Source organism: Amphibalanus amphitrite, unplaced genomic scaffold (genome assembly GCF_019059575.1).
Source record: "Amphibalanus amphitrite isolate SeventyFive unplaced genomic scaffold, NRLGWU_Aamphi_draft 001795F_arrow, whole genome shotgun sequence".
NCBI classification, from domain to species: domain Eukaryota; kingdom Metazoa; phylum Arthropoda; class Thecostraca; order Balanomorpha; family Balanidae; genus Amphibalanus; species Amphibalanus amphitrite.
Window position 1 is genome coordinate 1 of NW_024883288.1, and position 19319 is coordinate 19319.

At 53.6% G+C, this 19319-nt stretch overlaps 1 protein-coding gene across 2 annotated transcripts; it reads left to right on the forward strand.

Annotated features, from left to right (window-relative positions):
• Positions 1-73: 73 nt before the first annotated feature.
• On the forward strand, positions 74-17779 carry LOC122375205 (dynein light chain Tctex-type protein 2B-like). Of its 2 annotated transcripts, XM_043354457.1 has the most exons (7): positions 74-525; positions 1378-1529; positions 1816-1971; positions 13956-14067; positions 14502-15792; positions 16402-16504; positions 16902-17779. In XM_043354457.1, the coding sequence occupies exons 5-7, from the start codon at positions 15596-15598 to the stop codon at positions 17046-17048; spliced, it is 447 nt and encodes a 148-aa protein (XP_043210392.1). In that variant the 5' UTR covers positions 74-525; positions 1378-1529; positions 1816-1971; positions 13956-14067; positions 14502-15595; the 3' UTR covers positions 17049-17779. The 2 variants fall into 2 exon arrangements, with proteins under 2 accessions (XP_043210392.1, XP_043210391.1); XM_043354456.1 differs by lacking the exons at positions 74-525; positions 1378-1529 and having other exon boundaries at positions 1755-1971.
• Positions 17780-19319: the final 1540 nt, after the last annotated feature.

Genomic DNA, 19319 nt, shown 5'->3' on the forward strand with positions numbered 1-19319 from the left:
AGAGACGGAGAGAGAGAGAGAGGAGAGAGAGAGAGAGAGAGAGAGAGAGAGGGAGAGAGAGAGAGAGCGAGCGAGAGAGAGTAGGAGAGAGAGAGAGAGGAGAGAGAGAGAGAGACAGAGACAGACAGATGGAGAGGGAGCGGCTCCCGAGTGCCTCCCCGAGAGAGGAAGAGAGGGGGACTGGGAGGCGGTGGGGAGGAAGGAGAGGAAGCGCCTCTGGTGTCCGTGGGTGGTGAAGGGAGCCTCTGCCCATGCCAGTATAGTGTGCTGTGACCTGGTTGAAGAGCGTTAGCCTTGCCTTCTGCCGGTGGTGACCGTTGGTGGTCATGTGCCCGCAGCTGATCACTGGTTGACCACTCTGACCAGTGACCGCTCAGCCGGACAGTGACCGTTCGTTGGCGTTTATCCGCAGCTGAACCGCTCAGGGTCGACCTCACCAGTCCGGGGCGGGTCGCCTGCCTTCGGGTGGTCGGCTAAAGTGGCCACCGTCAACGGCATCTCCCGGTACAGGGTCACCAGAGTCAGGTCAGGGTCAGGTCAGACGGCACAGGGTCACCACAGTCAGGTCAGAGTCAGATCAGACGGCACAGGGTCACCAGAGTCAGGTCAGAGTCAGGTCAGACGGTACAGGGTCACCAGAGTCAGGTCAGAGTCAGGTCAGACGGTACAGGGTCACCAGTAGAGATGTCAATCGGATACCAACTTTTTGGTATACCGATACCAAACCGATACCAACTTGGTATTTGGTATTTCAATCGTAATGTGTTTGGTATTCTGTTGGTATCATAAGCCCTTACTAATGTATAAGAGGCTAAGAAATCGGTAAAAAGTTGGTATTTCCCTCAGCTTCCCAAGTTGGTTTGGTTTCGGTATTTTCCCGTGGTTTTGGTTGGTATTTGGTTTGGTATCGGTATTCCGATTTTCCGTAATTGACATCACTAGTCACCAGAGTCAGGTCAGAGTCAGGTCAGACGGTACAGGGTCACCAGAGTCAGGTCAGAGTCAGGTCAGACGGTACAGGGTCACCAAAGTCAGGTCAGAGCCAGGTCAGACGGTACAGGGTCACCAGAGTCAGGTCAGAGTCAGTTCAGAGTCAGATCAGCGTCGGGTCAGAGTCGGTTCAGAGTCGGGTCAGAGTCAGACGATAAAACAGGTTCATCGAAGTCAGGTCGGACGGACGTCGGCAAACAGCACAACCGCGCTGGCACTGTGTGGTGAGATGAGTTGAAAAGTACTTGTCGTTAACATGCTTTTTTTTTACTGTTAGTCAGGAGTCATAAAGCAGTATACATATATGTATATGGCTAGCATTCCTTTTCGTACAAAGTCCAAGACAGCTGGCAGGCTGACAGCTCACTGCGCGCTGCTCCCGCTCAGGGCGGCGCCGGCTCGGCCGGACGGCGGGCTCTCCATCAACTCCACCTGGGTGACGCCCTCCTGGCAGCTGTCCGTGGACGTGACGTACCACTCGTGGGCGCGCAACGGCACCATCACCTACCGCGCGCCGGCCAGGGTCCAGGTCACACTGGGTGAGTGTCCGAGTAGTGTTCGGGTTAGACTGGGTGAGTGTCCCGGGTCCGGCTCCGGCTGGATGAGTGTCCCGGGTCCTGGTCACACTGGGTGAGTGTCCCGGCCATGGTCAGATTGGGTGAGTGTCTATGCCGGACGGATGTCGGACAGGTCACCGGCGCGCCGCGATCGCAGATGCGATCACACAGACACAGACTGAGCCGCCGGCAGCTGAGATCGCCACTGTTTGTCCAGTAGGTACCCTCTATGTAGTGGCGCCATCTGCTTGTATTCTCTCTCCGTCAGGTTCTGTGCTAGCGCGCCTACACACGGAGCTGTGTGCTGCCCGGCCGGTCAGGAGGGCCGGCTCAGACGCCACCGACCCTCCGTTCGACATCGAGTTCCGAGCGGAGACGATGAGCGCCAGACTGAGGTTCCTCTCCTGGCTGGAGCGGGAGGATGGTGAGGAATGGTAGGGATGGTGGGAACTGAGGAGGAATGGAGGGGATGGCGGGAAATGGGGAGAAATGGGGAGGATGGTGGGAAATGAAGAGGAATGGGGAGGATGGTGGGGAATGGGGAGGTATGGGGAGAACGGTGGGAATGAGAAGGAATGTGGAGAATTGAGAGAAAATGGGAGGCGTGGGGAGAATTGAGAGGAAATGGGAGGCGTGGGGAGGATTGAGAGGAAAGGGAAGGCGTGGGAAGGATTGAGAGGAAAGGGGAGGCGTGGGGAGGATTGAGAGGAAAGGGGAGGCGTGAGGAGGACTACGACGGAGAGGAGTGAGGAGGACGGAGAGAAATGGGGATGGTGGTGGGGAATGGGGGGGGACTACCGGCATGCTCCTTCCTAGTCAGGACGGACTGGTGAGGAAGGTACTCATAAAAGCAGGTGAGTCGAATAGTGCGAGAGCACTATTCGTTTTTCGCAAATAACGTAATAACTATGTTTTTCGCAAATAACATAAAAACGGCGGCGCGTAGCGCCGCCAAATTTAGCATATTGTCTGGGGCAGCCTTTTCGCACCTATCCTAAAAATTTGAAGTCTTAGTCTTTTCAGGTCAGGTCACCATGTCACAAAAACCGGTACAAGGTCAGGGGAAAATTGGACTAGCTTAGCGGCAACTGAATTTCAGAGCTCACTTAAATTGGTAACAAAGTATATCCATTCGATGCGCACGGACGTCTTGTGTTCACTGGTGCTTTTATTTTTGCTCTACCTTTACGAGGTAAAAAGTTAAAAGCGAAAAAACTTTTGACATGTTTTAACCCACGCGGCGCTGGGGTCTCCAGCCGAACGCTCGGGGCTGGGGGGGGGGGGTAAATTTTACCCCCCTGTTATCTCCCGAACTAATGGTCCTATTTGGAAAATTCAAACGCTTATCGAAAGATCTCATCACGAAAAACTAACAACATGTACTTAATTTAAATTTTAAGGTCAAGGTCAAGGTCGGGTCAAGGGTACAAATTTCAAGATTCTACAGCATCGGTATCGGCCTTGCACCGTAGTTGCCGAAGAATGGACTGAGACTGATAGCCCAAAACGTGTTCTTAGGCTACCAAGGCAATATTCGTTGCACACACTATCATTTAGAGGTCAAGGTCAAGGTCAGGTCAGGTCAGGTCAGGTCACCAAAAACAAAATAAAGGAAAGGGCATGTGGGACACATGTTTTATGGGTCATTTTACTCATAGAATTCAATAGGCAGACTCAATAGGTGATATTGACCACATCTGGATGAAGTTCAGGTCGAGGTCAGGTCAAGGTCAGGTCAAGTGAGGTCAAATTTTGAAGTTGGTTGTTAAGGCCTAAAAAGGTGTCTGTCTGATGCAGTTTTTCACGGCAAATCGAATGGTGCTATTTTTGTTTCCGTAGGAGGTCTAGAACTTCCAAAAAAAAATCCATTTTCAAAAAAAAATTGTTTGTCGTAACGTCATAAAATTTAAATAACTCCCACATTTTTGAACTAATTCTTCTAAAAATTAGTATGTAGGTGCACATGAACCACTTCTCTGGACATATATTCCGGTTTTTTCGATACACGCAAAATTTTGGATTTTATATTTATTTTCCCCAAAAAGTCAGTTTTTTTTAGGAAAAATTAGGCCAAAATTAAAAAATAAAAAAACCGAGATAGTAATTTGATAGACAAAGTAGAAACACGTATAACCTTCTTTCCCAGTAAACATGCCGACGTCGGCCCGACGTCGGGCCGAGGCTCGGCCCGACGTCGGCCCAAGCCCCCTGGACGAGTCCGCCTTCAAGTGGTGGGGTGTGTGGTCGCCTGCGACCGCCGTCTGCGGTGGACAGCCGCGGACGGAACGCCAAACGGACTCAACTGGCCTCTCTTCCCTCTGCGCGCGGCCACTGCCTGGTGGCACGTACTCCATCTACCGACTCTTCCTCGCCGAGGGTCGTCCGTCGCCTGGGCAGCGCACAATGCCCCCGCGGGCCTGGGAGCCGCGCTCGCAGCGCGGCCCCGGCCCGCTGAGTGATTAGCGCGCCGGCCGCGCCCCCCTCCGTCGCCGGAGGAGGGAGCACCGACGGGGTGGGGACTGGCAGTAGGCGCCGCCTCAAGAACCGCCGCTACCGCAAGAATCGGGCCAGGAGAAGCCACGTGACGCTTGTCTCATGGAATGCCGAAGGTTTGCGCACCAAGGTGCAAGAACTGGGAGGCTGGCTTTCCGCGATTAAAGCAGATGTAGCGGCCATTCAAGAGGCTCAGCTGCCGAAGGCGGTGCCGAGCATACCAGGGTTCCAGCCCCCCGTCGTAGTGCGCAGGGCGCGCGGAAGACAGACCGGCGCGGTGTCGGCGAAGGGAGGAGACGTCGCAGTGTATGTCCGAGCTGGACTGCACTTCTCACCTCTCTCCGACCGGTAGGGGAGAGCGGGGAGAGTTGTATCATGTCCAAGTTGTATCAGGGCGAATTGTGCCAAACTTATCCAATGGATGGCGCTCGCGACACGACCAGCCGACGAGGTTTTCCGGGCGCCATCTTTCCCTGTTCTGTCTTGTGGCTGAGTGGACGCGTCTCGAGGTGAGATCCGATTTTATGTTTTTTTAATGTCATTCTAAAAAAATAAGTTGCAAGAAAATGTGTGTTTTGGGCATTTAGATGTGCACGAATTTGAAAGATCTCCGTAGCGGTGGTGAGGGTAGGTTCTAAGGCTGCGTGAGTGAAAACGGATTTCTCCAGCTGTCCGCTGTTTTTTGAGCACGAGGATGTTTTTCCAAGATGGCGGCTAGGTACATGTTGTATCAGAGCCGGGTGGGGTATGTTGTAACATGTATGTATGTATGTATGTATGGGTATGTTGCTTTTGATCGCGAAAGCTAAGCCCTGGCTCGCGTTTGTAGGTAGCTAGTCAATGCTCGTTCCATTTCGGCACAATGTGTTGGCTTCTTTGCTCTTAACGGGCCACTTTTGCGTCTAGTCTGTTGATGTTTCGTTCGGATTGCATTGACCTAAGTTTGGTCTAATAAAGTGAAGCCTTTGAGCATACCTATACATTGTATTAACCCCATTTAATGTTGCTGTTATGTTCAAAACCAGTAGCAAGCACACTCCCTGAAACGTGAAATAGTGATACAAATTACCCCACCATGTGATACAACTCACCCAAGCCATGGGGCAAGTTGTATCAAAAACATTGTTCTATTCGGCAGACCGTAGAAGAAAAACTGGTAGAGGTAGCGGAAAAGTTACTTTGCACAAAAAAGCAGAAGAATCAAGGAAGGGGATAGTATGGAAATAATGAGTTTATCACGGATAGTTACGAGTTTATGGGTCTCGGAGTAAAAACTGATACAACCCACCCCACTCTCCCCTACCTGGCGGCAGCGGACGACACCACGGAGCTCTGTGGAGTCCGTCTGCTAGGACCGCAGACACTGGATGTGCTCAACATCTACAGACCGCCCATCCGGGCGACGGGTGACGACCGAGAGGACCGCTTCGACCCGCGATGCCTCCCCAACAACAACAAGACCATCATCATCGGCGACATCAACGGCCATCACCCCAGCTGGGACAGGGCCTGCGAAGCGGCTGACGCGGTGGGGGAGAGGATGGCTGACTGGATGGAAGCGGAGGGATGGGTCCCGCTCAACAGCGGAGAACCCACCTTCACGAGCTACCGATCAGGTGCTCAGACGGCCCCAGACCTCGCCGCGTGCAGTGCCCCCCTGGCCCGCAGGGCAGTGTGGTCTCTCGGCCCTGACCTTGGGAGCGACTACCTTCCCATGGTGGTGGAGGTGAGGTCCGAGACGGCGCCCCCCAGGAGGGTCCGCAAGACCAAGTGGGCGTTCCACAAGGCGGAGTGGCAGGCGTTCGCGGCCGACTGCGAGCAGTCGCTGGCCGAACTGGAGCCGGACCTGACGACTCAGGTATTGGCGGACCGGTTCGAGTCGGCGCTGCAACGGGCTGCAGTGCGCCACATCCCGCGAGGCGCCAGGGCGGATCCTCGCCCGTGGGCCTTGGACCCCGACCTCCAGGAGGCGATCATAGAACGGCGCGCGGCGCGCGCGGCCCTGCGCGATGGTGACACACCGTCCCGGGAGCGCTGGATCGCGGCCAAGCGGCGCGCGGCCGAACTGGAGAAGAAGGCCACCATCGCACACTTCAAGGACTTCGTCTCCACCACCTTGAACAGGCCAGCCAACGTCGGCAGGGTCCACAAGACGCTGAAGAAGTGGAAGCGATGTTGTGACGATGAGCCCAGGGACGGCCAAGCGATGCTGAAGGGAGACCGCCTCATCGTAACCGACCGCGATAAGGCAGAGGCCTTCGTCCAAGTGTATGCGAGGGTCTCGAAGCAGGTGCGCATACCGAAGCTGGACCGCGATACCAAGAGGCAGCTACGGGAAGAGCACCGCTCCTGCCGCGGGTGCGGCGATCGACGAGAAGGAACATGCGGCCCCTTCAGCCTGCAGGACCTGGTCAGAGAGCTCAGCGGACTCCAGCTCAAGAAGGCCCCCGGACCAGACGGCATCTCGAACGAGATGCTCCGACATCTAGGACCGGTGGCTCGCAAGGTCCTGCTGACCATCATCAACATGTCGTGGCGGACCGCAGAGGTCCCGAGGCAGTGGCGACAAGCGACGGTGGTCCCCATCCCCAAGGCGGGGAAGGACAAGCGACTCACCGCGAGCTACCGCCCCATCGCTCTGACCTCGCACGTCGGCAAGTTGGCTGAGCGACTCATCAAGCGACGTCTCACCTTCCTGGCCGAGTCCCGCGGACTGGTCCCACCGGAGCAGGTCGGCTTCAGGGCTGGCCGATCGGTCGAGGACAGCATCGGCAGACTCGTCCAGCAAGTGCAAGACGGATGGAATCGGCCCAAGTCCAGACGTGCAGACCCACCAGAAGGCACCACCGCCCAGAAGTACGTGCTGGTCGCGTATGACTTCGCGCGTGCCTATGACGTGGTGGACCATCGCCTCCTACGTCTGAGACTGCTAGAGCTGGGACTCCCGCGCTGCATGGTGCAGTGGACGTGGCAGTGGCTCCGAGACCGACGAGTCGCCGTCGAGGTGAACGGAGCGAAGAGTGGCGAACGGGTGTTTCGGGCGGGCCTACCGCAAGGTAGCGTCCTGTCCCCGCTCTTGTTTCTGTTGTGGGCGGCACCCCTCGCACACTCCCTCAAGGCGAGCCAAGGATGCACACCCTATATGTACGCCGACGACACTGCAACCCTGTGCGCGGGTGCGAGCATCGAGACGGCCAGACACCGAGCCCAGCAAGCCGCTGACACGCTGACAAGATGGGCCAGGACATCGAAGATGGTCGTCTCGGGAGAGAAAACCCAGGTCCTGGTGCTCTCGCAGTGGCCGAAGGACGCAGTGGACCTGTCCATCAGGGTGGCTGGAGCGAGAGTTGAGGCCCGCGAGACTCTCAACCTGCTCGGAGTAACGCTGGATCGCCTCCTCCACTTCGGCCCGCACTGCAAGAGGATGCGACAGAGAACCCGACCGAGACTGCAACACCTCAGGAGACTGACGGGCAGGGACTGGGGGCTGGAAGAGCGGCAACTCCGCATCGTGGCCAACGGCTACGTCAGAGGCGCGCTGGAGCACGCCGCCGCAGCGTGGCTACCGGCCGCGTCCCCCTCCCACGTGGAGGTACTGGAGAGGGAGATGAGGGAGGCCGCCCGCGTCATAACGGGCTGCACGCGCTCAACCCCCACCGAAGCCCTGATGGCGGAGGCAGGACTGGCTCCGGTGACGGCCCGGAAAACCACCCTGGCGGCGCGATTCCTCGCGAAGGCAAGAGCCCTCCCAGAAGAGGACCCACTACGCCGAGTAGCGGACGCGACCGTCAACCCACGGTTGAAGGCGGTGACGGGCTGGCGCACGGTGGGTCTGGAGGCCTGGCACATGGCAGGTGTCGTGGCCCCGATCGAGCCGGTGCTGCCGCCCAGCGTCGCCCCGTGGGAGGAGGCCCCCCCGGTGGTCTTTGACCTGGGGATAGGAGCCACACCCCCCTCCGGAGCGTCCGCGGAGACCCGCCGACAGGCGGCCGCCCTGCACCTGGCGTCCCTCCCCCAGTGCGCGATCTGGGCCTGGACGGACGGATCCGCCACGGAAGGAGTGCTGGACGGTGGAGCGGGCGGCTATATCGAGTGGCCCGACGGGGGGAGCCACGAGCTCCGCGCACCAGCGGGCAAGCTCTGCTCGAGTTACCGAGCGGAGATGGTGGCACTCCGCGAGACACTAAACTACATCGGCAACCACACTGATCATGAGGAGGACCCCATCATACTGTGTACCGACTCGCAAGCAGCTCTATCTGCCCTACGGAGTGGCCCGGCCGAGCAAAGGACGCAGCTGAACCGAGCTGTCTGGGACGCTCTGGCCCTGGTGTCCGACAATGGAGAGCGGCAGGTGCGCCTACAATGGGTCCCGTCCCACTGCGGGCTGCCTGGGAATGAGATGGCCGACAGCCTAGCCAAGGAGGCGGCATCTCTCCCCCAAGAGCAGGTACCGGTGGACACGCGCACAGTGCATAGAGCAGCGGCGCGAGCGGCGGACACTCGCACACGAGAGCAGCGACCCCCAGGCTGGTTCCGAACCCTGATGGGGACAACGCGCCCACCCACAGTGTCTGGCCTGGACCGTCTGACGGCTATCGACGTCCACCAGCTGAGAGCCGGACACTGGTCAGGGTCGCAACAATACCTGCATCGCATCGGCAAGAGCCCCACACGGCAGTGCGACGCCTGCAATGAACGAGCATGCGGCGGAGCCCTCTGCCCACTCTGTAAGGAGGAAGTCGACACCCCAGATCACATTCTGTTGCGGTGCCCAGCGCAGATGGGGCTTCGGTTCCGCCTGACGGGAAGCATACACGCCCCAACCAGAGAGACTGCAAGGAGCACAAGTTACATCGCGGCCATGGCGGCCGCGCGCAGAGGGATGCTAAGCCGCGAGGCTTCGCGTCGCTAGACGCCGAGAGGACGAACAACAACGTCGGCCCAACGTCGGTTCAACCTCGGCCCGACATCGGCTGGACGTCGGATATGCCCGCATGTTCCGACGTCCAGCCGAAGTCCAGCCGACGTCGAGCCGACGTCGGGCCGAGATCGTTTGCCGAGGTTGACGAGATCGTTTGTCGTTGGACCGACGGGGCCGACGTCGGCATGTTTATTGGGGCAACGCGCCAAAAATATCAACCGGCGGCGGGATTCGAGCCCCCCAGTCGCCGACGTCGGCATGTTTACTGGGACAACACGCCAAAAGCATCAGCCGGCGAGGGGATTCGAACCACGTGTCATTCGAACGCGAGGTTAGTGCGCTAACCACTACACCACGCAGCCAGCTAACAAACTTGGTTTGTTTTGTTGGGTTATGCCCTTTCGGTCTGATAAGACCATTTCAGACCCGGAAGGATCATAGGATGGAGACATTGGTCTTCTTGGCGAGCACCCTGGGTCCAGTTCATATATGTAGAGTCCCTGGTCCCATTGCTGTTACGTGACACTTATTGGAAAGGGCGACCCCACAATGGATTCATATAGCCACTCTTACACACCTGCACCAACGTTTCCCAGAGTGTCTGTACTGTGTTGTAATGTGTAGGGGAAGTTGGGGCAATGCCGGAGTTGGGGCAAAGCCGAAATTCGAGATATTTCGAAAACCGTAAGACATGGATGCCACCTGTCAGTGATGCTCTGAAGCTTAAGTGACTACAATTATCGCATGTTTGTTACGAGTCGTCATTCGGAATACTTCGGCTGTGAGGGCGCCAAGAGCGTTTTCAAGGTACGCGTTCCTTGTACTACATGCGCCTTTGAAGCTGCATTTCTTACTCATTATGCTACCGTTTGTCTGGGCAATTCGGTCAAGTAATCTTCAGCATGTCTTTGCATAAGTGTGCTGCCTATTTGAAATTTATACGGCACGTTGAAAAGTTATGGGCTTGCAAATGAAAGTATGGCTGGCTGGGGTAATGCCGAAAACGTGCAATTACGCACGTAAAAGCACGCTACGTGGACTTTACTGCTGTAGAATAGCAACGCGAATTTTTAGTCACATAAATTACACTTTCAACCGACACAACGGCCTGTTACCTATAAGGAATTATTTACCTGGCATTTTCTTATTATATCACACAATTATAACTTCCAGTGTGCACCAAGCGTCCTCAAGCTCTTAAAACGCGTGTCAGCTTTGATAAATTCTGGATAAAGTTTGAGATAAAGTGGCAAAACATCAATGTCGGCATTCCCCGTAGATCATTTCTCCCATTTTTGGCTTTCCCCGCAGTCCGGGGCAACGCCGAAAAAGTCACTGCTTTGATATTTTTAGTTTGTGCGCTTAACGGTATGCGAATTCATCAAATGCGCCTGGTATGTTTGAAAGGCAAAAGACTGGCCTCTCGAATGACGCCAACAAGAATAGCTTTTGTTGTCTACCTTGCGTGCTACGGGCGTCAGAAAAAAAGTATTCGGCGTTCCCCCAACTTCCCCTACTGGCAGCGCTGATCTGTTTCGCCGGCTCGCTCATGTTGGCGCGCGCGCAGGCGGGTCAAAGTTCGGATGTGCCGGCGGCCGGCAGCGGCGAAGGCCATCTGCAGCGGCCGCCGGGCAGTGGGGGTCAGGCGGAGGGGAGGATCGGGTTTGCGCGTCGTTCGGTGTGCAGGTGCCGACCGCGGCAGTGGAAATACAGTTCCGGCTTACAGTGTCCCTTTGATAAGTGGCACTTTGGCAAAGTGACACTTGCCGACTGGCCTTTCTATATGAACTGGGCCCGGCCCTGGTGAGTTGCCGGGGCTGGGCCTGACCAAAGGATAGGCCGAGCAGCCCCCAAGCACTCACCGCACCCGGCTACGGGCGAGCTCGGCTTACGGGCAATCCCAAATGGGAATGGGATAAAGTTTCCCGTCCAGTCCGGATCAGGGGGTTGCGGCGTGGAGGAAGATTTGAGTTTCCTGAGGATATTTTGAATACAGAAGCTCTTTATGAAACATGAAACATGTATTTTATATTATTTTAACGGTCAAAACAGCGGCCGATGTCGGTCCGACGTCGCCCCGACGTCGGCCCGACGTCGGCTGGACCTCAGCAATTGATCTCGGTCCGACGTCGGCCCGACGTCGGCTGGACCTCGGCTGGACGTCGGAACATGCGAGCATATCCGACATCCAGCCGACGTCGTGCCGAGGTTGGACCAACGTCGGGCCGACGTCGGCATGCCGATGCCGAGTTGCCGACGTCACCCCGACGTCGGCCGACGTCGGGCCAACGTCGGCATGTTTACTGGGTTGTTACGTCTTGATTGCTTTAAAAATGAAGATGTTGGCGGCGTTTGAAATTTTGCCGTTTTTGAGGCGAAAATGGCGAACATGACGTCAATATAACGTCATTTTTTCAACAAAAAATCCAAAGGATTTCGCTGAAATTTTCAGGGAACGTGTCAAATTGTTGTAAGAAAAGGTACTGAAAGTTTGGCCGCTGCGCGCCGCCGTTTTTGAGATATTGCAAAAATTCGCGAGGGGGGGGGGAATTTACCCACCAGCCCCGCGCGGGTTAAGAAATTTTGCACTCATGCCCCCAAAACCCCCTAAATATTGACCTAGAGACTAGAATCACCAAACGTTCACAGGGGCGAGATCTCCTATGGACCCACCTACCCTGTAAATTTGGCGTTTCTAAGTGCCATAGGAGCCAATCGCCAGGGGGGGTCGTACCAACCCCCCTCGCCGTACGTGTTATGGAAAAGGCCCTCGCCTGGCGAGGGTTGGAATCAGGAATAAGGAATCATACTGAACCTGATTTGACCAAATCTGCACCTAATCTGTACCAGATGTGCACCAAATGTGTACCAAATGGCCGTCGTGAAAACGGCTAATAGCCGTTTTCACGACGGGCTATCCGGCGAATGCACCTGATTTGACCAAATCTGCACCTAATTTCTTTTACAGCAAATATCTTCATTTTATGAAATTATTTCAGTGTTTTAATCGTTTATGCTCTCTGATAATATGACAAAGCAGGCATATAAGCAAGTTGTGCAACCCTAGCTTAATAGCTGCTAAGAGACACACTGAACCTGATTTGACCAAATCTGCACCTAATCTGTACCAGATGTGCACCAAATGTGTACCAGATGGCCGTCGTGAAAACGGCTAATGTTAAATACATTCGCCAAAAATGGTCGCAGGGCCACGATGTTGGCACAATCGTGCTCGCCATGCTCAGGCGTGTCGAATGACATTCTTTTTGATTGGGTGATGTTATCTAAAGGTGCTGGCCTCGGGTCGAGGTCAGGCCACTCAGGTCACAACGTTGGTAAAAGGAGGTCATGTCGCATGCCACTCAATTTGACATGTCTTCCCGAGTCCAATGGCGGTTTTCACAACGCTCTATCTGTGATCGGGAGTTATGACGAAAAACTCCATAGTGACATTATCATTAATGACGCCACGATGCAAACCTTGCAAGTTGCAAGGAGTGCATGAAGCCACGCATCCATGTACAGGTGATAGTTTTAGAGCAATGATTTCCGGCTCCACAATAACAGTTTCCATATTTCACCTATGGAGAATGGTGAGGTCACGCGACTCACCTGACCTCAGGCAAACCTTAATAAGAATTTGAGATTACAGTTACATGTGTGGGACCTCTGGAGGCTACTAGGCCCTATGAATTTGTTTCATTTCCCTCTGAAAGCTCCTCTGGCACTGAAGGCATTGCGAAGGTGCCTCATTTTAGAACCCTGCAGGGTTTGACTTATGACTTCATAGGTCAGTGACCTGACCGCACCTAAAAAGTTTGATTAGTGTCATAAGATTCGGCTTGAATCAAAAGTCACGGGTACCAAAATTCAGCACTCTATCTAATGTAAGCGCCCGGCTGTTTTGAACTATCCCGAAAAAAATCGTACGGGGGGTGGCACACTCCCCGCCCGGGCCCCCTCGGCCAGTAACAATAGAATCAAACAGTTGATGAAGCAAAACCACGAGAAAGGAATCGAAATGTACATATGTACAATTGCATTTCATAATATACCTATAGGGGAGAGCGGGGCCAGTTGAACCAATTTTTATATATTGACATGCACAGCGAGATCTACTTGACCTTAGCCCAAAAATATCAAAATTCCGAGATATACATTTCATGAATATTGTTGCTTTCATCAATCGTTGACAGTTTCAAAGCGACCGTTCTGTCGGTATAGCAATGGTGAGCATTTTAACATGCCATGGGGTTAGGTCACTTGTCATGACCTGGTGACCTGCCGTTGCATGACCCGGGCCTGACACTTTCACAACATGTGCAAAAAAGGCGCATGGTAATGTGTGCTGAAAACGGCGGCGCTACGCACAGCTGTTTTTCAGATATTTGCCAAAAACCTGAGGGGGAGCATGACAACGTCCCACACCACGGCGCGGGCGCGGGTTCGACGACTCTCGATTTTGACGACGGTTTGGCGCCCCTTCGTATGAAGCGCCCCCAGATTGCCAGGTCGCCCCTATTTTGACTTGCCGCCCCCCCCCCCCCTCCCGAAAAATCCTGGATCCGCCCCTGTATGTAGTAGCAAGGTAGGTACAAACCACGTCTAAGAGGATTATCAAATGACAGATTTGATATCTCTTTTAAAATGAATTCAAAAGTTTAGGCCATGCATGCACTTATATGTCATACCACGTCTATTGTCTTTGCCTTGTGCATCGACTGCCACCCGTGTTGTTATAATGGAGGCGTTGATAGTCATGTCAGTACTCACTCTTTTAGAAAGGTCAGCGGCCTCATTGACGTCACCGAGCTGACAGGCGCGCCTGCCACGCTGTTCGTTCATGGCTGTGACGTCACCTCTGTCAGTCACATTACAGCGCAGTAACTACATATGACATATCGCCTACTGCAGGAAGTCCATTATGTAACTCACTGACCGTCGGTCCGTCATTTGTGATGACCATCTCACCTGTCGTATGTTTCTTTCAGTTGAGGCGCTGCGGCAGCTAACGTTATTTCACTTTCGCCACTCCGTCTGGCGGGAGATCTGGGCGAGAGTGAGACACAGCGTCGGAAAACAGCTTCAGAGCGTCATCAGCGGGTAATAACGTGACCTGAACTGATCCTGTCCTAATACCTTCATGATCCTGACCGGACCTTACACTGACCTCACCCTCACCGAGCTTGAACCGCTCCTGACCTGACCTGGGTGATGACCAAATGATTTATGAATACACGCTCCTGGCCTTTCCGACCAGACTTCATTCAATGTAACAGCGCCATGCTTGGAACATTTTGATATCTAATACAATTAATCGCTACAATGCATTGATTAGATAAAGCGATTAGATTATGAAACATAGCACCCGGCTACAAATTAACCTTTTCGATGTCATCATGGAAGATATTTGGAAACACAAGTAGCACTCTAAGGTTATATGACATATGGATTGCATTTCATAATGCGTTCATCATTTTAAACGTTCATTTTCTTCGAATCCCTCCGTTTCGAATGGCGTATCATGTTGATTTCAGGGAGATACTTCCACGAATGGCAGCCGGCGTGTGCGTCTCTGGAGACGGCCAGCGGCGGCTGAATGGTCCATAGAGGAAAACAGTCGCTAGAAGCCACTGAAGAGGCCACACAGATGGTGGCGCCTACAAAACACAAATGGTATTCTGAAGACCCAGCATGCAGAGTTAACAAGCCAAGGGAAACAAATACCAAGGAAAGGGACAAGTCAAGTACGCACTTGTACAGCAAAAGTAAGCGTAGAAGGCGAAAAGGAAAAGGAATAATACAAGTCCTGATAAACGGTTTCAATGCAGTGCCCATATGAGATACGATGGTCTAAAACCTGTTAAACTCAGAGGAGACCGTAATTTCATTATCAGCTCATGTGGTCAAATTGGCAGCGATCAGGCAGTAAATGAAATGTGCGGAGGTCTATGCACGATACGTGATGGGTGGGTGGCACGAATAAGATGCACGGTGCGTATTCATCTACACAGAGCAAGAGGCTGTAGAAATAGACAACACTTCAGATAAGAGTACCGACTCTGCACTGTACGAGTATATCAAAGAGCCGCAGGAATGCATTTGCAGAGGCGATAATGAGTGGATGTTAGTTAGGTTGATGATCTGATTGTTGATAGTGTCGGGTTGATGTAAGGTGAAGAGTTGTGTGCAAGCCAGTGAATATACATATGTTGATCATTAATCTGGTGCCTGTTTTAATCTAGGATTGTATGAAAATCAGTCCGAGACAATAGGAGACTAAATCGACTGATTCTGTCCGGAAGTACGATCAGATTTATTTGCACGAGCTATAAGTGATGGCGAAATAATCACACTTACTCGCTACGGGCGCGTTGCACCCAGTTGCACCCAGTTGCACCACATTTACGCGTCGCTGCTTTTACATTTTCGCTGCTTGTTTCTATTATTGAAATTTGACACTGTGATCATCTGCACATGAAGTTCATTGTTTTATTCATTGGTAATATGTTTGGAGCCTTGTCACCACCTCGCTCCAGCCTAGGATCAATTGAACGCTAGAAGAGTCGGGCCTCCATAGAAGGCAGCAGGCAGCTCGCTCCGAGTGGCTGGTCAGCAGCTGGCGGCAGTCATGGGCAGGGAGAAGGACCTCAGCACCGTGGTCGAGATCACGCACAAAGACGTGCCGCGAGAGCTCGACGACTTCCAGCTGCAGAAACGCCAGCGCCACGAGCACTCGTACGACATGCAGATGGACCAGCCGACCGTGCCCGAGCCCATCGAGCGCGTGGCCAAACGCGTCCTCGACAGACTCTTCGGAGGACAGAGGTCAGTGTGGGAGCGGAGAGGGGCCCTCGCTAGTCGCTACCATACCCATGGGCTATGCCGTGTTATTTTGAGTTCTACTCATATTTCAAATGCTACAAAGCCTGAATGTATGTATGTATATGATCTCTCTCTCTCTCTCTCTCTCTCTCTCTCTCTCTCTCTCTCTCTCTCTCTCTCTCTCTCTCTCTCTCTCTCTCTCTCTCTCTCTCTCTCTCTCTCTCTCTCTCTCTCTCTCTCTCTCTCTCTCTCTCTCTCTCTCTCTCTCTCTCTCTCTCTCTCTCTCTCTCTCTCTCTCTCTCTCTCTCTCTCTCTCTCTCTCTCTCTCTCTCTCTCTCTCTCTCTCTCTCTCTCTCTCTCTCTCTCTCTCTCTCTCTCTCTCTCTCTCTCTCTCTCTCTCTCTCTCTCTCTCTCTCTCTCTCTCTCTCTCTCTCTCTCTCTCTCTCTCTCCTCTCTCTCTCTCTCTCTCTCTCTCTCTCTCTCTCTCTCTCTCTCTCTCTCTCTCTCTCTCTCTCTCTCTCTCTCTCTCTCTCTCTCTCTCTCTCTCTCTCTCTCTCTCTCTCTCTCTCTCTCTCTCTCTCTCTCTCTCTCTCTCTCGCCCCACCTCCCCAGCTACGATGCCGACGAGGCGCGCCGACTGGCGGTGGCTGCCGCGGAGAAAATAAAGGACGAGACGCTGGGGCTGGTGTCACCACGAGTCCGTCTGGTCGTTCAGGTAAGAACAGAGGGAATTGAAGAGGATCAAAATGAGAGCAAGGGACTGGCTCTTGGACTGATGCTGCCGCCCGCTGTCTCACTGTGGTCGGCGCTGAGTGTTGCCGTCATCTGTCTGTCTGTCTGTCTGTCTGTCTGTCTGTCTGTCTGTCTGTCTGACCGCCTGTCTGTCTGTCTGTCTGTCTGTCTGTCTGTCTGTCTGTCTGACCGCCTGTCTGTCAGTCTGTCTGTCTGTCTGTCTGTCAGTCTGTCTGTCTGTCTGTCTGTCTGTCTGTCTATCCGCCTGTCTGTCTGTCTGTCTGTCTGTCTGTCTGTCTGTCTGTCTGTCTGTCTGTCCGCCTGTCCTCCTGTCTGTCTGTCTGTCTGTCTGTCTGTCCTCCTGTCTGTCTGTCCCGCAGGTGGTGGTAACGGAGAGCCGCGGCCAGGCGGTGCGGGCCATCAGCCGCTGCGTCTGGGACGCTGAGAAGGACCGCTGCATGAGGGCCGAGTTCGCCAACCAGCAGCTGCGCGCCGTCGCCTCCGTGTTCGCCATCTACTGCGAGTGAACCGACGATGGGGATTTTACCGCGTATAACCGAGCGATGACGTTTCCCAAGAGAGACATGGGTGGTATGGTTAAGGAGAGTGATGTCACTGGAAGTCCTCTATCGAGCACTAGTGACGTGACGTCCGGCTCCGTGTCTATTGCGAGTGACGGCAGTGAAGACTCAATAACGACTGCCAGTGACGTCACGGCGTCCGTGCAGACTCTGGTGAGTGACGTCACCGAGAGGGCGCTGACGAGTGTCGGTGACGTCACAGGACAGTCACTGTCAATACAGAGAGAGGCCACCGAACACTCACTGACGATCCTGAGTGACGTCACAAACAGCCTGCTGTCGAGTGTGAGTGACGTCACGGGCAGCTACCGGACGACAGCCAGTGACGTCACGGGCGCGGCCCTCTCTATGGTGGGTGACGTCACACGCAGGGCGGTGACGACCGTGGGTGAGGTCGCTGGCGGGTCGCCGACAGCGGGGGTCGGGGTCGGTGGTAGTCCTCCCACAGCTGAGTGGGGAGTCGCTGGACACTCACAGCCAACTGTGGGTGCCGTCACTGGACACTCACAGCCGACTGTGGGTGCCGTCACGGGGAACTCACCAACAGCTGTGAGTGGTGGAACTAATAGTCCTCAACCAACTGCCAGTGATGATGCCTCAGCAGATATTCCTGGTGACAAACGTAGTGTTCGTTCAATATGATTCAGGCAATTATATAATAACAATGGTTCAGAAAACGTGAATCGTGTATTTCCATTTCGTGCTTAGAAACGATAAGTTGTTTTATGTGTTTTCAAGAATCGTACAAATCACGCTGAATAACATCGTCAACCTTTTGGTCTAGTGAGAAGAAAGGGCATGATTCGTGTTCCCAAATTTACCATACAATTTGTTATACCGGGCTTCTCAAAAAAGTTAGACGGATTTCTTTTGCAAATAGAGGACCCCTAACAAAATTTAAGCAAACTCAATGCACGTGGAAAAACGGAGAATTTTTCGTAGATTTATATGACACCATAGTTTGAGCTTAAAAAATGAAGCCGTGGTCTTAGGAACTAAAAGCAAAACTCGTGAAATTATGCTTTCCCAGACTAAGCCGGTCGGCTCGACACCACGGAAGATCCGCAAGCACTTTAGGGCAAAGAGAGCAACATTTAGAAACAAAATTTTCCACATTATTGACAAGTTTCTGGCTCGAGGAAGTGTTAACAATAGGTTCACGCAATTCAAGGAACACAACGGCGGCCATAAACCCAATCAAAGGCTCACGGCGAACACCACTCGTGTGAGAGATGCGCTACTCAGACTGTCAATGGTCAGCGATATCGGGTAGCCGTCTGGCTACGTTTTGGAGGGTTCTGCAATATTATCAGGATGAGCAGAGATCCGGAAACGTTTAAGATCCAATGGTTCCAGCAAGACGGTGCCACGCCAATACCGCTAAAGAAAACCGGGAGGGGCTGTGGGAGCGCTTCGGGCAGCGCGTGATCTCGAGGTTCGAGACACGCCCGTGGTCGGCGAATTCTCCGAACGTAACCCCACCGGACTTTTTCCTATAAGACCACCTCAAGTTCTACAGGGTCTTTCATAATGAATGTTATTTTTAAAATAGCCATAGCTCAGGTGATATACATCACAAAGCTATTGTCAATACCCGAATGAAATAACAAATCATGGGAAATTATGTACATTTGACTCGCATTTAGGTACCCTTCATGGATTTTGAACTGTGTCGCCTCGCTTTCGGACACAGATTTCGGCCCGCTGACGCAAATGGTGCACCACGCGCTTCACATCCTTCGCGCACTGCCTTGCAGCAAACCTCTCCACTGTAACCTGTAGCTCTATGAAGGTCATTGGAAGGGTTTCTGTTGGGGGCCTCCAGAACGACTGCCCGAAATCACAAGTCCATCGGCTAGAGATCAGGGAGCTCCAAGCTGGCCATGGCCGCTCAGTGAGACGGCGTCTGTCAAAGATGCCAGCCAACCACTGGCGCCCAGCCGCCGTTTTGTCACTTCAGCGCCATCCTACTGAAACCAGCGGCCTTGTCTTCGAACCGCGCCAGGCACGTGAGGCCAGAATTCTTTCTTGAACAGCCTCAGATAAGCTGGCCCGGTCAAAAATGAGCAAAAGCGAACCAATGGACGAAGACCCGCCCGTCGACCATGGCAGCCCAAAACATGACCTTTCGTGCGTTTTGTTCCTTGCAGTTAACCGTGACATTCTGGTATCTGTCCACAAGCCTGATAGTCATTTTAGAGCGGACATTGTGCTTCT

Bases quoted from the DNA above. Each gene is read 5' to 3' on its own strand.
- LOC122375205 (XM_043354457.1), top strand. From the start codon at position 15,596: ATGGGCAGGGAGAAGGACCTCAGCACCGTGGTCGAGATCACGCACAAA. The intron at 15,793-16,401 runs GTCAGTGTGGGA...CCACCTCCCCAG, and splicing joins AGACTCTTCGGAGGACAGAG to CTACGATGCCGACGAGGCGC. The intron at 16,505-16,901 runs GTAAGAACAGAG...TCTGTCCCGCAG, and splicing joins GAGTCCGTCTGGTCGTTCAG to GTGGTGGTAACGGAGAGCCG.